The sequence below is a fragment of the Arachis ipaensis genome, chromosome B04 (assembly GCF_000816755.2).
Source record: "Arachis ipaensis cultivar K30076 chromosome B04, Araip1.1, whole genome shotgun sequence".
Lineage (NCBI taxonomy): Eukaryota > Viridiplantae > Streptophyta > Magnoliopsida > Fabales > Fabaceae > Arachis > Arachis ipaensis.
The window spans coordinates 78,728,734-78,742,375 of NC_029788.2; the positions used below are offsets into that span (position 1 = coordinate 78,728,734).

General features: G+C 36.3%; 1 protein-coding gene across 1 annotated transcript in view; it reads right to left on the reverse strand.

Moving 5' to 3' along the window:
- LOC110271515 overlaps positions 12,486 to 13,642 on the reverse strand; it is a 4,784-nt gene continuing 3,627 nt past the window's right edge. The window contains exon 3 of the mRNA XM_021122469.1: positions 12,486 to 12,516. Within this exon, the coding sequence (XP_020978128.1) occupies positions 12,486 to 12,516 (31 nt within the window). The remainder of the gene's footprint in view (positions 12,517 to 13,642) is intronic.

The following is a 13,642-nucleotide window of genomic DNA, read 5'->3' on the forward strand; positions in this document are numbered from 1 at the left end:
GGTGTTCTTCAATGTTCTTCACCACACTCAAAGTGTTCTTCATGTTCTTCGTATATTCTTCAGATTCTTTCTCTGTTTTTACCCGTTTTTCAGTCTTTTCAGTAACCAATTCTTACCAAAATTCATAATAAATTCCCAGCCACTAAAACCCCATCTTTTCCACATAATTTCAACACAAATTGAACCCCAATTTAATGATTAGGGTTCGTTTTTCCAGCTGCACTCAAGAACATGTTTCATAGCTTGAATATCATCAAATTTCATCAAATTTTCACCAAAATTTCAACAAGAATCACTCATATAAATCATCAATTTCAAGCACAGCCAAACCATATCATAATCACACAACTCAAACACAATCAATCAAGATTAAATTCGTCAAACCATACCTTGATTTGCTGCTCCAAATCCGGTTACTCTTTGAAGTGTTCTTAAAGCACTTTTTCCTCCTAAAACACATCAAGAACAACTTTAAAACTCTAAACCATCAACTAAACGAACTTCAGCAGCATCTTAGAAAGGTTATCTTCACCTTAAACGTGCAGGAAATCAAATATCTTTGGCCCACAAGTCAAGCTAAGCAAGAGATCTAAGGAAGAACATCAAGAAAACACTTGTTTAAGCATGTTTCCTTGAAAACCGAATTCAAATGGGAAAGGGACAGCCATCTAACCTTATTTCCAGCCTTGATAAGTTACATGGTTATGTAGAGAAAGAAGAGAGGATTATTTTGGTAAAATCGGAGTTTTGATTTGAGTTTTAGTTCAGGAGAAATCAAGCTTTGAAGATTAAGTGTTCATGAAAGTTTCTCTCTTTTCTCTCTTGTTATTTTCGTCCAAAATGAAGAAATGATACAGCCTTGGAGTGTCTTGGGGGTGTAGGGTGAGTTGTGATTGGTTGGCTTGGAGGTGGATTAAAATAATATTAAAATATCTCAGGTGTATCAGAACACTTATAAAAACATCTCTAAAAATTATTTTCTGAGCTACTAGCATAAATGACACTAGTAACATATTTATTGTGAGAATAAAACATGTATAATGAGGCCTTAGCATTGCTAAAGTCATCAGAGAGTGCTGGTGCTAAGCTGCACCAGTAAACTGTGAACCCGGTTAAACCGATTTTCTATTTTTAACTAAAACTAACCAGGTAACCTTATAATATCATTCAAGAAGCTTCTAATACTCATATAATGATGATATTATCCTATTATCTCTCTTCTCTCATGAATCGAGTCCGGTTCATCAAATTGAGACTATTTACGAAAAACCGAATCAAAACTCCTAACCGATACGGTTCAAAAACTAGGTTCTTCGTGACTGTGTTATCGAGCTTGCTTCATAAAAGGTTCTAACTTAAATATGACATAATGACAATGAGGATTGAGATACTTGATGATATATCAGAGCTTCTCCCCTTACTGATCCTCTGGAGAAATCTGTACTTTCAGAAAAGATCTCGCGTACTTGAAAATCAGGGTTGTTACACATTCGATTTCCTTCATTTTTCTTTCAAAAAATTATTTTCAGCTTTCAATGTATCCTTTTCAAAATTGCATTTATTGTATTTGTTTAGAAATTTCTCAAAATGGAAGGTGAGATCATCAATGATAACATGTAAATCGTCTATGGACAAGTCATAGTAATTTACCTCATCCAGTTGATCTTCACCAGCTATGAAACATATTTGAGCTTCACATTCGGAGTCTTCTTCCTCATCCAAATCATTCTCAAGATCTTCCTAAGATGCCATGAGCACTCTCTTCTTTTTTTTCTTCCCTTTGTCCTCCTTCTTGAGTTTTGGGCAGTTGTATTTAAGGTGTCTAGCCTCCTTGCAGATGTGGCAAATTACTTTGCTCAAATCTTTCTTGTACTCCTTTGAGCTCGAGCCCTTGTACTTGCTTTTGTTTCTCATTTGCCTTCTAAGTCTCCTAGAAAAAAACACAAGTTCTTCATTTGAAAAATTGTCACTAGATTCACTTTCTTTTGGTTCAACTTTTGATTTAAGGGCTATTTCCTTTTTCTTTGAGTCTTGGCTTCTGTCTGTGGTTTCATAGGCAAGAAGTTTTCCTCTTAGCTCATCATAGGTTATAGGACTTAGGTTGTTACTCTCGGCTAGAATAGTGACTTTTGTTTTCTATTCTTTTGTGAGGCTTCTAAATACTTTTCTTACTAAATTTTGTTTAGTGTGTGTTAAGCCCATAGCATCAAGGCTGTTGATAATGATTGAGAATCTTGCAAACATTTCATCAATACTTTCTCCATCCTTCATGGTAAGCATCTCATACTCTTTTCGTAGCATATCAATCCTTGTTTCTTTGACTTGTTTGGTGGCTTCGTGTGTAACATGGAGTTTCTCCCAGATTTCTTTGGCCGTCTTGCATCTAGACACCTTTCGGTACTCCTCAAAGCTGATAGCACAGTGTAGTAAGTTAATGGCTTTAGCATTCAACTCCACTTTTTGTCATCATTATTCCACTCAGCTTCCTCTTTTGGGGCCACTACTACATCAGCGCTGGTGTTTGTTGGCATTTTGGGACCATTCACAACTATTTTCCATATGTTGTAGTCGATGGATTGAATGAAGATTCGCATTCTTTCTTTTCAGTAGGCATAGTTCTTCCCATTGAAGAAGGGAGGCTTGTTGTTTGACTGGCCTTCTGTTAGAGTGTAGGCAATGGTGGGAATTTTTAAAATATTCACAACTTAACCGAAAAGTGCACCAGGTCGTCGAAGTAATACCTCAGGTGAGTGAGGGTCGATCCCACGAGGATTGATGGACTGAGCAACAATGGTTGAATGATTAGCTTAGTTAGGCAAACAGAAAAGATTGTTTGGTGGTTTGAAATTGCATAAGACAGTAAATAAGTAAATAAGAAAGCAAAAAAGAGTATTGATGTAAAAACATTGAGAAAATGGTTAAAGCTTCGGAGATGTTTACTTTTCCGGATTAAAATGTCTTACCAACTATTTTAACAATGAATGATTCATTCTATGGAAAACCATAAGTGTCTAAATCCTAATCTCGTAGCGATTTAGCCTCCTCGAACCTTCATCAACTGCCACTCTCGTGGTCACTTAACTCAGATTAGAGGGTGAAGTTCAGAAAACTAATTTATACTACGAAGGCCCTAACCACCCTAAACCAGCTGAATAGATATTGCTTATCCCCATCGGTTTATGTAATTAGCCATCTAAGAGGTGTGCTTTCAAGCTATAGTTCAAGTGAGATAACTCTCTCGAGAATCACAAGAACTCATGTAGAAAAGGGTCATACTCTCGTTCCACCCAGTTCATAAGATTAAGAATGAAAACAATCCTTAGAATTGAATCAAACAAATTAAAATAGAAGAATAATAGTTCTAATCCATAGATATAAACAGAGTTCCTAACCTTAACCAAGGAGGTTTAGTGGCTCATGACTTACAGAGAAAAAATGTAAAAATGCGGAAGTGAGAAGTCCCCCTCCCAGAGGAGAGATCGAGTGTCCTCAGGGGAGGAAGAAATTTCCCTATTTATAGTAAAAACCTCTAAGACTAAACATAGAATTCAAATTCAAACTAAATCAAAACGAAATCAAATCTATATCAAATCAAATCTTTTGATTTGAAACTAAAATAAAATATTAAATTCTAAACCTAAAAGATATTGTTTGTAATTAAAAATTAAAAAGAAAATAAAATATAACTAATAGGTGCTAAATCCACTTGGAGGCCCAAAGAGGGGTGATTCCAGATAGCTGCTGGCATTTAACGCCAGTTTAGGCATTAAACGCCCAAGGAGGAGGAGTTCTGGCGTTGGTCTTGTCCCTGTTGGGTGCTAAATGCCAGGCTCGACGTTTAGCACCACATTTAGCAGTGATTCCAGAAAAAAAAAAGAGTATAGACTATTATATATCGTTGAAAATTTCTGAAAGTTGGCTTTCCAACACCATTAAAACCGCATCAATCGAACCTCTATAGCTCAGGTTATGTCCGTTGGAATACAAGGAGGTCAGGGTTGACAACATATACTATCCTTTCTTTGTTTTTGCACAAAACTCTGTCAAATTCGCTCGAATTTCACTTGAAATCATAAAAATACTAAAACAACTCAAAGTAGCATTTAAAGAGGATTTTTCACTAAAATCAAGTAAAACTAAATAAAATCTAACTAAAAATAACTAGAAAATGCTATAAGAAAAAAAGGGTATAAAATATTCACACATCAAAACACCAAACTTAAACTATTGCTTGTCCTCAAGCAACCAAAACAATGTAAGACCAAGAAGAGAAAATGTCTGAGACTTGAGTTGTCATTTAAGCTCAGGTCTAGTTATTAAGTGGGGCTAATGATACTCTACTCTAAATAGTTTTGGCATCTCACTATCCTTTGAAGCTCAGAAATATTGGCATCCTTCGGAACTAGAACTCGGATGATATTATAGATTCTCTTCTTTAGGCTCTAATTGATTCTTGAACACAGCTTTTTCTTTCTTTTCTATGGTCCTTTGCACCTTGACCCTAGCCGTGACTCTAAGTGTTTTGTCTTCAAGCTTAACTTGATACAAGAACACCAGAAGCACTTAACTGGGAAACTCTTTGAGTTCTAATTTTTCTTTTTACTTCTCCTAGACTGTGGTGCTCAGAGCCTTAGGCATACTCTGTAACAGCAATGGGTCACAACTTTAAGTATTCAGTCTTAAGGGTTGCTTCACACATTCACACCACAAGCATATGGTTAGGGAAAACCACTCTTTTGATCTTTAGATCAATTTTGACCCTCCTACCCATTGATGCTCAAAGCCTTTGACCTTTTCTTTTTTATTTTTATTTTCTTTTCAATTTTTTGCTATTTCTTTTCCTTCAAGAATCAATCTCTTCTTTTTTCAGAGAATTAATAATATTTCTCTAAGTTCCTGTTCCTCAAGAACCAATATACTCAACTCCAATATCAAATATGCACAATTAATTCATACATTCAGAAATAGAGATAAGGCCACCACATCAAAGCAATTAGAATAACTATAACACCCTCACTATCAGAATGTCACGCTTCCAACTGCGCCACTCTGATAACTTGGATATTACGACAACTCTAAACATATTTAATACTAAAATAGGAGCCTGTTTAAACTTAAAACCGCATAACCTTTCTAAAAAACTTTTTAGTTGAAAACATAAACATAGATGTACATACAAACCAGATACAATACCGTAATCTATATATATACAAATCACTAACTCTATAAACATACATATCACAAATTCCTATCCCTCTTACAAAATTAATAAAGATAAAGGCGAGGGAAAAATCATTACTATGATAATACAAAAATACCGAATGAACAGAAAAGGAATATAACTCTTCAGAAGCTTCGTCGTCCATATCTTGAAAAGGAATAACTTGTAGGGGAGTGAGAACGTTGTCCTCGCTTGTTCTCACTATAGGATTACAGAAATTGCTATAACAAGATACGTAAAATAAAACTATTTTTAAAGTACGATGATCAATGCTCGGCTTATGTGCCTTTTTGAAATCCATTGAGTTAACATCCAAAAATCCATTTCAAAAGAGGAAATAAGATAATTATCCAAAGCTTGGAAAACTTTCTCCTTTGGTATAAAAATCTTAAAATCTTTCCTAGACAGTATAAATGACCAACCTGTCCCAAGCATAGGTTCATTAAGTCTATGTTGAACCAGTTTGATACTTTATACAGAGCTAGACCTCAAACATACTAACCACAGCCTCAGGCCTATCCAATCCAACACGGCCTTGCCCCAAACAACTCAATCATCAACCAACTCATCACAAACCACCCAATCAAACATAATCACAATTAATGTAGTTCAAACACAATCAAGAGCAGTTACAACAAGTATAACAGTTAGCAGTTAACATAATTATTCACATAGGCAAACCAATTACAATATGCATACCCAAACAATGTCACATAGATGCAAATGATGAATGTCAGTCCTACTGGCTGTGATTGCCAATCCGACACATTCCCATGGGAATGTTGCCTTTCGGTCACGAATAAATGGGAATCCCCTGGGATAACGTGCCCAGCACACGGTCCAGGATGTCAGTGCCTGCACACTCCTGTGATCCGAAAGGATGTGAGCGGGATACTCTGCCTCCGACCTCACATTTACACGTAAGCAGGATTAACCACCGTCCTTACGCGGGCGCCGCAACCTCGACAAGCGGGATTAACCACCATCCTTGCCAGGCGCAAGCAACTTATCAACAATCTCATCAATATCAAATCTCTCGGCATAAGCGGGACGAACCCGGCCCTTATGCTTACAACTCAGCGTAAGCGGGACGAACCCGGCCGTTACGCTTACCAAACAATATCTCATCAATCTCAATAATATCCATAATCAATCAGGCTCAATATCTTATTTCAAAATCATTCTTGGTCCATTTTCTTTTAAATAACAAATGTATTCAATTCACATCTTACCAAGAATCAAATTTCAAAACGGAGCCACTTTTCACATCTTTCTAAAACTCCCAGACAATCTCAAAACCATGCCAAATTCAAAATTACTTTTGAAAGACTCAAAATCATTCATTTCTAAATTAGGATTTGGTCATAAAATTTCTAAGTGGAGTCTCAAGAATTCAGGGGAGAATAACCTAATTCATTTTCTTAAATTCATTGAAAACCTCTGAAACCTTAACTTCTTGATTTGAATAAATAAAATAGAACTTAAACCAAAACCAAATCATTTAAACCAAAAACTAATTTTAATTTCATTCTTAAATCTGTTTCCAAAGGCTCAGAAAATTGTTCAGTTTTACTAAATCAAAGTTTTAGAGAATACTTCAAATTTTTCCTAAAATGTCATAAGGTAAAATTATTTAATCGAAATCCAAGTTACTTTTAAATCCATTAAAACTCCTCCAAAATTTGCTTACTTAATCAAACTTCAAAACATGATTATTTTCATCTTTAAATCGATCTTAAAACATAATTCTTTTTCTAAAATAGTTTACATTCAAAATATAATAATTTTCTTAATAAAAGAGTTCAAACCTAATTCATTTATCAGTAATTCAATTCAAGGCATAACCCATTCTTTTAAAATATTGTTTCAGATAAAGTCTTGGATTTTTGTAGAAATTTGGCAGCATCTCACCTAAAACTTGGACTTTGCCACCCTTTTTGGGTCTCAACCAAACCAATCATCAACCCTTCTCAGCTAGTTCAAGACCAAATCAGTTTCAAATAAACAAAACTCAGATTTTCAGACTATCAAAGCCATTTCAAATCAATCAGTCTAAAATCTCCAATTTATCAAAATCAGACATTATTTCACTCAAAACACGCAACCATATTCATCCAAGACATAATCAGACAATTCATAAGACTCGCATAATCACCAGAAATACATTTCGCCCAGCATATCTATTTATAACAAATTCTAATTTAAATAAATTAGTTTGTATAAAAAACCCTACCTCGACTCGTCGAAACCATAACCCAAAACGTGTCAACGAAACCTTTCCTTTTAACCCGAAATCAACAGCAACCACAACTCAGTCCTTGATCACTTTCACAGAACTCACAACAACTTAAAGCGACAGGCAATGCTCAGAACACGACCCTACATTACCAGAACCTCAGAGTTTATGACCAAACATAACAGAATACTAATGTAGGGGTTTCCGAAACATAAATACTTACCGAACTAAGAAAATGAAACAGCAGCGGACACTGAACCGATTTGGCGGCAGCCCCGGTAACCACCTTGAGCGGCAGCGGCGGCCAGAACTCGGGCGACGGCGACTGTAATAAACATGCAGTGATGAAAAACATTTCGGAAACTTAAAAGGAGCGAAAGCCAACTTATAAACCCTTACCGGTAGTGGGTCTCAGTGGTGGTGGTTCCCAGCGGCAGCAACGGCGCCGTGGAGCTCCAGCGATGCAGCAGCTCTACGACAGTTCTCTCTCTCACGTCCTCTGTTCGCGACTCCAATGGCGGATCTGATGGCGGACCTGAAGGTAAGGCGAGCTCCCTCTCCTCTTCGTGAACAGCGACGACATCTGGCAGTGGGAAAGACGAACGGCGGCGGCGAGCATAGACGGTGGCCCAAGCTTCACAGATGGCAACTGGATGGCGCGGTTTCCTCCTCCTCCGCAGTCTTCTCTCTCACCTTAGTTCTGACCCACGATGGCGTCGGCTTCACGGTAGCAGCGGCAGCGAAGGGCTTCCTCCATGCCAGCAAGTATGACGGCGGTGAGGCACTGACTTGATGGTGGCGGCTACTGGGTGGTGGCGCAGACAACTCGCCTCCTCTTCCTCTCCTCCTCCTCGGCAGTCCCCTTCCCGTTTCCCCTTTCTTCTCTTTTTCCCGTTTCTGTGTGCATTTGTGGGTGATGTTAGAAGGGAGGGGGACTGATGGGTAGCTAGGGTTTCATTTTGGGGAAAAAGTGAAAAATGTGTGTTAATTAAGATTAGGGTTTATGTATGAAATTAGGGATTTTGGGACTAAATTTGAAAATTAATTGAAACCTTAAAATTACTTTACAATATATTATTTGTTGCATCAAACTGCTATTTGATTTTCACTCAAATACTCTAATTGAAAATATATCATAATATAACTAATTTTTCTTTATTAACTAAACCTAAGGTATTTATTTATAAAACATTATCATATAAAAAAATCGGATTATTTTACCTCTACTAATTTTATAATTTAAATTTTACTACTTCTTTTTCAATAGATTTTTCTTTTTAAACTTAGTGAGCAATACATGAGATATCTTTCAAAATAAACATAAAATAACAAAATAAGGAACTAAACTAGAAAGCAAGAAAATACTACTGCAAACTTAGAATGGGAAACAGGAAATAAGCTAAAAATACTGGAAAAACAGAAGATAAGATAAGGTAAGGAATAATGAAACTCAACCACCTCAGTCATGGTGGTTGCTGCTCCCTCTTCAGATTGTGCTCTTCCATGAAGATGATTCATCTTTCTTTGGTGCCATTGATGATAATATAACCTGAGGACTTGTTCTGCAACATCAAACTTAAAATTTGCTTGTCCCCAAGCAAGGAAAACTAAAAATGTAAGGGACATGAAGAGCACATGGATGAGTAAAAATAATACAAAAGAAGATAGGAGTGATAGAAGGGAAAAAAAGTTTTAAATAAACGCTAGGAAAGGGCATTAAATGCCCTAGGGGGAGCAAAAAGTAGTGCTGGAATGCCCCCTTTTGAGCGTTAAACCCCCAAGCCAAAGCTCCCTCTCTTGGCACTATACACCAGAGAGGGCATTTAGCGCCCACGACTGTTTTTCTCCAAGACATTCTGTTCTTCACTCTGAGTTCTTTTGTCCCTGTTCTAAGCACTGTGCATGATCATAAACTAGATTAAACCTAGGAAAACTATGGAAATCAATAAAAAATGAAATCAAAATAAAATAAAATTGAAATAAAACTGAAATAAACTTAAGGATACTTATGGTTGGGTTGCCTCCCAACAAGTGCTTCTTTACCGTCATTAGCTTGACGGTTGATGGTTGAATTTTCTTCCTCTTCTTCCAGTTGGTTAAGAGAAATGACTTTAAGAGAGAAGAGGAGAAAAAAGATACCCACCTAAAAGCCATCCGCATATAACTCTTTGATTCATTAGGACTAAAGAAAGCATATTCATATGTTGGGGGAGAAGACTTCAATTCAAATGTGGGTGGTGCATTCAGATTTTTCTTTCTGGAGGCTTGCATGCATTGATTAAAAGGAATTTGTATGGCTTCCTCCTTAATTATTGGAAGGTTCAAGCATGGAGTGTGCATGACTTCCTCCTTTATTTGTGCATCTTCCTCTTGTAGCTTCTGAGGATATGGAATCCTAGGCTTGTATTCCTCCACGACCTCCTTCTTAATTGGAATTTCACTTAGTACAAGGGTCTATTGGTCTTGCTCTTCTAACTCTTCTTTTTTTTTTTTCGGGGCTTTGTGCAGTATTTGGAAAGACCCCTTCATCAAGAGCCTCTTGAATTGATGGTTCAATTAAATCAACCTCTATGCACCTCTCTGATTTATTGGAGGATGGACTCCTTTGAATGATTCTGTCACATTCTTTTGTAGAGATTTGCATTGCTTCTCTTGTGAGGGAGTTTGCTTGTTTTTCTACCCAATGCTTGGTAATCACCTCCACATGCCCCTCTATATTTTTGACACTCATTCTCATATCATGTATGCATCTTTGAGTGGCCTCCCTTAATTCTTTCATGGTGAGCTCTAAAGCTGATAGTTCTTGATATGAATAAGGAGATGATGATTCTTGATATGAATAATGAGAAGTGGCTCTTGATATGACTAAAAGGAGTATGGTTCTTAGTATGAATATGGAGATGGTGGTTCTTGATATGAGTGAGAAGATGATGGTTCTTGATAGATGGAATACGGAGCACTGAAGTTTCTTTAGTCTTGACTTTCCCAACCAAAGTCCAGATAATTCCTCCATCCATAGTAATTTGAATCACTGCTTGGATGTGAGTAGTAACCATGTGATCCCTCTCTATTATTGTTCCTCAGCACAAAACACCAAACAAAATTAAATGCACCATGTGGTAAACAGAAAAGCAAAGAAGAAAGAACAGAAAAATTTATTTATTTATTTATTTTTAAAGAAATAAAATAGAGAAAAGTAAAAAAAATTCAAAAATAAATGCGAAGAGGTAAACTAAAAATTAAAAAATTAAAAAAAAAAAAGAAAAATACTAGTATTTTGAAAAGAAAAATTACTATGGGGACACCAAACTTAATTTCAAAAATTAAAGAAAAACTTTAACTAAAATAAAACTCAAATTTTCGAAAATTAAAAGAAAAAACAAAATTAACACAAATCAAAAACTAAAAACGCCTAATCTAAGCAATCAAACAATTAATAGTTGTCAATTATAGTCAATCCCCGACAACGGCGCCAAAAATTTGGTGTGGATTTTTGGAATACCCACAACTTAACCTGCAAGTGCACCGGCTCATCCAAGTAATACCTCCAGTGAGTGAGGGTCGATCCCACGAGGATTGATGGACTGAGCAACAATGGTTGAATGATTGGCTTAGTTAGGCAAACAGAAAAGACTATTTGGTGGTTTGAAATTGCATAAAACAGTAAATAAGTGAATAAGAAAGCAAATAAGAGTATTGATGTAAAAATAGTGAGAAAACGGTTAAGGTTTCGGAGATGTTTACTTTTTCGGATTAAAATGTCTTACCAACTATTTTAACAATGAATGATTTATTCTATGGAAAATCATAAGTGTCTAAACCTTAATATCTTAGCGATTTAGCCTCCTCTAACCTTCATCAACCGCCACTCTCGTGGTCACTTAACTCAGATTAGAGGGTGAAGTTCAGAATACTAGTTTATACCACGAAGGCCCTATCTGTAACACCCTAACTACCAAAGTTCACACTTCCGGCTGCACGACTCTGATAGCTCGGACATTACGACGACACTTATACTACTTAATACTAAAATATGAGCCTGTTTAAAACTTTAAACCACAATACCGCTCCCAAAAATACTTTCGTTCGATAACGTACCTCCATAAATACCATTCAACTTACAACAACTCATAAAGAGTACATCCATATATATACATAAATATATATAAATAATATTACAAACATAATCCAATACAATTCATATCCCTCTTACAGATTATATCAAGATAAAGGCGAGGGTGTAGTAAATCATAACTAAAACAATACAGAGCATCACAACAACAATTAAATAAGCTCTTCGTAACTTCTGCGCCCATATCCTGAAAGGGGAAAAATGTAGGGGGGTGAGAACATCATCCTCGAAAGGGTTCTCAGTAGAGGGTTTTTGGGAATTACTGTAATAGGATACGTGAAGATAACCGCACCAGTGATTCATAACTGTCTTATGCCTCTTTTCAAAAACAACGGTTTAAATACTAATATTTTCAAAAGAAAAATTACTATGGGGACACCAAACTTAATTTCAAAAATTAAAGAAAAACTTTAACTAAAATAAAACTCAAATTTTCGAAAATTAAAAGAAAAAACAAAATTAACACAAATCAAAAACTAAAAACGCCTAATCTAAGCAATCAAACAATTAATAGTTGTCAATTATAGTCAATCCCCGACAACGGCGCCAAAAATTTGGTGTGGATTTTTGGAATACCCACAACTTAACCTGCAAGTGCACCGGCTCATCCAAGTAATACCTCCAGTGAGTGAGGGTCGATCCCACGAGGATTGATGGACTGAGCAACAATGGTTGAATGATTGGCTTAGTTAGGCAAACAGAAAAGACTATTTGGTGGTTTGAAATTGCATAAAACAGTAAATAAGTGAATAAGAAAGCAAATAAGAGTATTGATGTAAAAATAGTGAGAAAACGGTTAAGGTTTCGGAGATGTTTACTTTTTCGGATTAAAATGTCTTACCAACTATTTTAACAATGAATGATTTATTCTATGGAAAATCATAAGTGTCTAAACCTTAATATCTTAGCGATTTAGCCTCCTCTAACCTTCATCAACCGCCACTCTCGTGGTCACTTAACTCAGATTAGAGGGTGAAGTTCAGAATACTAGTTTATACCACGAAGGCCCTATCTGTAACACCCTAACTACCAAAGTTCACACTTCCGGCTGCACGACTCTGATAGCTCGGACATTACGACGACACTTATACTACTTAATACTAAAATATGAGCCTGTTTAAAACTTTAAACCACAATACCGCTCCCAAAAATACTTTCGTTCGATAACGTACCTCCATAAATACCATTCAACTTACAACAACTCATAAAGAGTACATCCATATATACATAAATATATATAAATAATATTACAAACATAATCCAATACAATTCATATCCCTCTTACAGATTATATCAAGATAAAGGCGAGGGTGTAGTAAATCATAACTAAAACAATACAGAGCATCACAACAACAATTAAATAAGCTCTTCGTAACTTCTGCGCCCATATCCTGAAAGGGGAAAAATGTAGGGGGGTGAGAACATCATCCTCGAAAGGGTTCTCAGTAGAGGATTTTTGGGAATTACTGTAATAGGATACTTGAAGATAAACTGTACCAGTGATTAATAACCATCTCATGCCTCTTTTCAGAAACATCGGTTTACAATAAAAGTAAAGTCGGAAATCTTTTCTGAAAGAGGAACCATTCAATTCTCAAAAACTCAAAAGTCTTTCAAAACGGTTTATCTATGCTGAAACAAAATAGCATTTCATATTTTATTCTAAATCAGAAACATAAAACTGAAATCAACCATCGGTTCATCTCATTCCAACCACGGCCCTATGCCCAAACAATCCAACCACGGCCCTAGGCCCAAACAATCCAACCATCAACCAAATCACCACAATCTAACAGAGTCCCAGTTGCAAACACAGATAGGAAGTTCAAGCACAAACAACAGTTACAGCAAGTAGAACAATTAGCAGTTAATCATATAGACAAACCAAGTACAATATGCACAATATGCACATGTCACATAGATGCATATGATGCATGCCTGTCCCTAGTGGCTGATGATATCATCTGTCGGTTATATAGCCAACCCGACACATCCTGGTAGCTAACCATGGACAGAAACACCCATCGCGGAGCAAGTAGGTTTGAGCTACAAC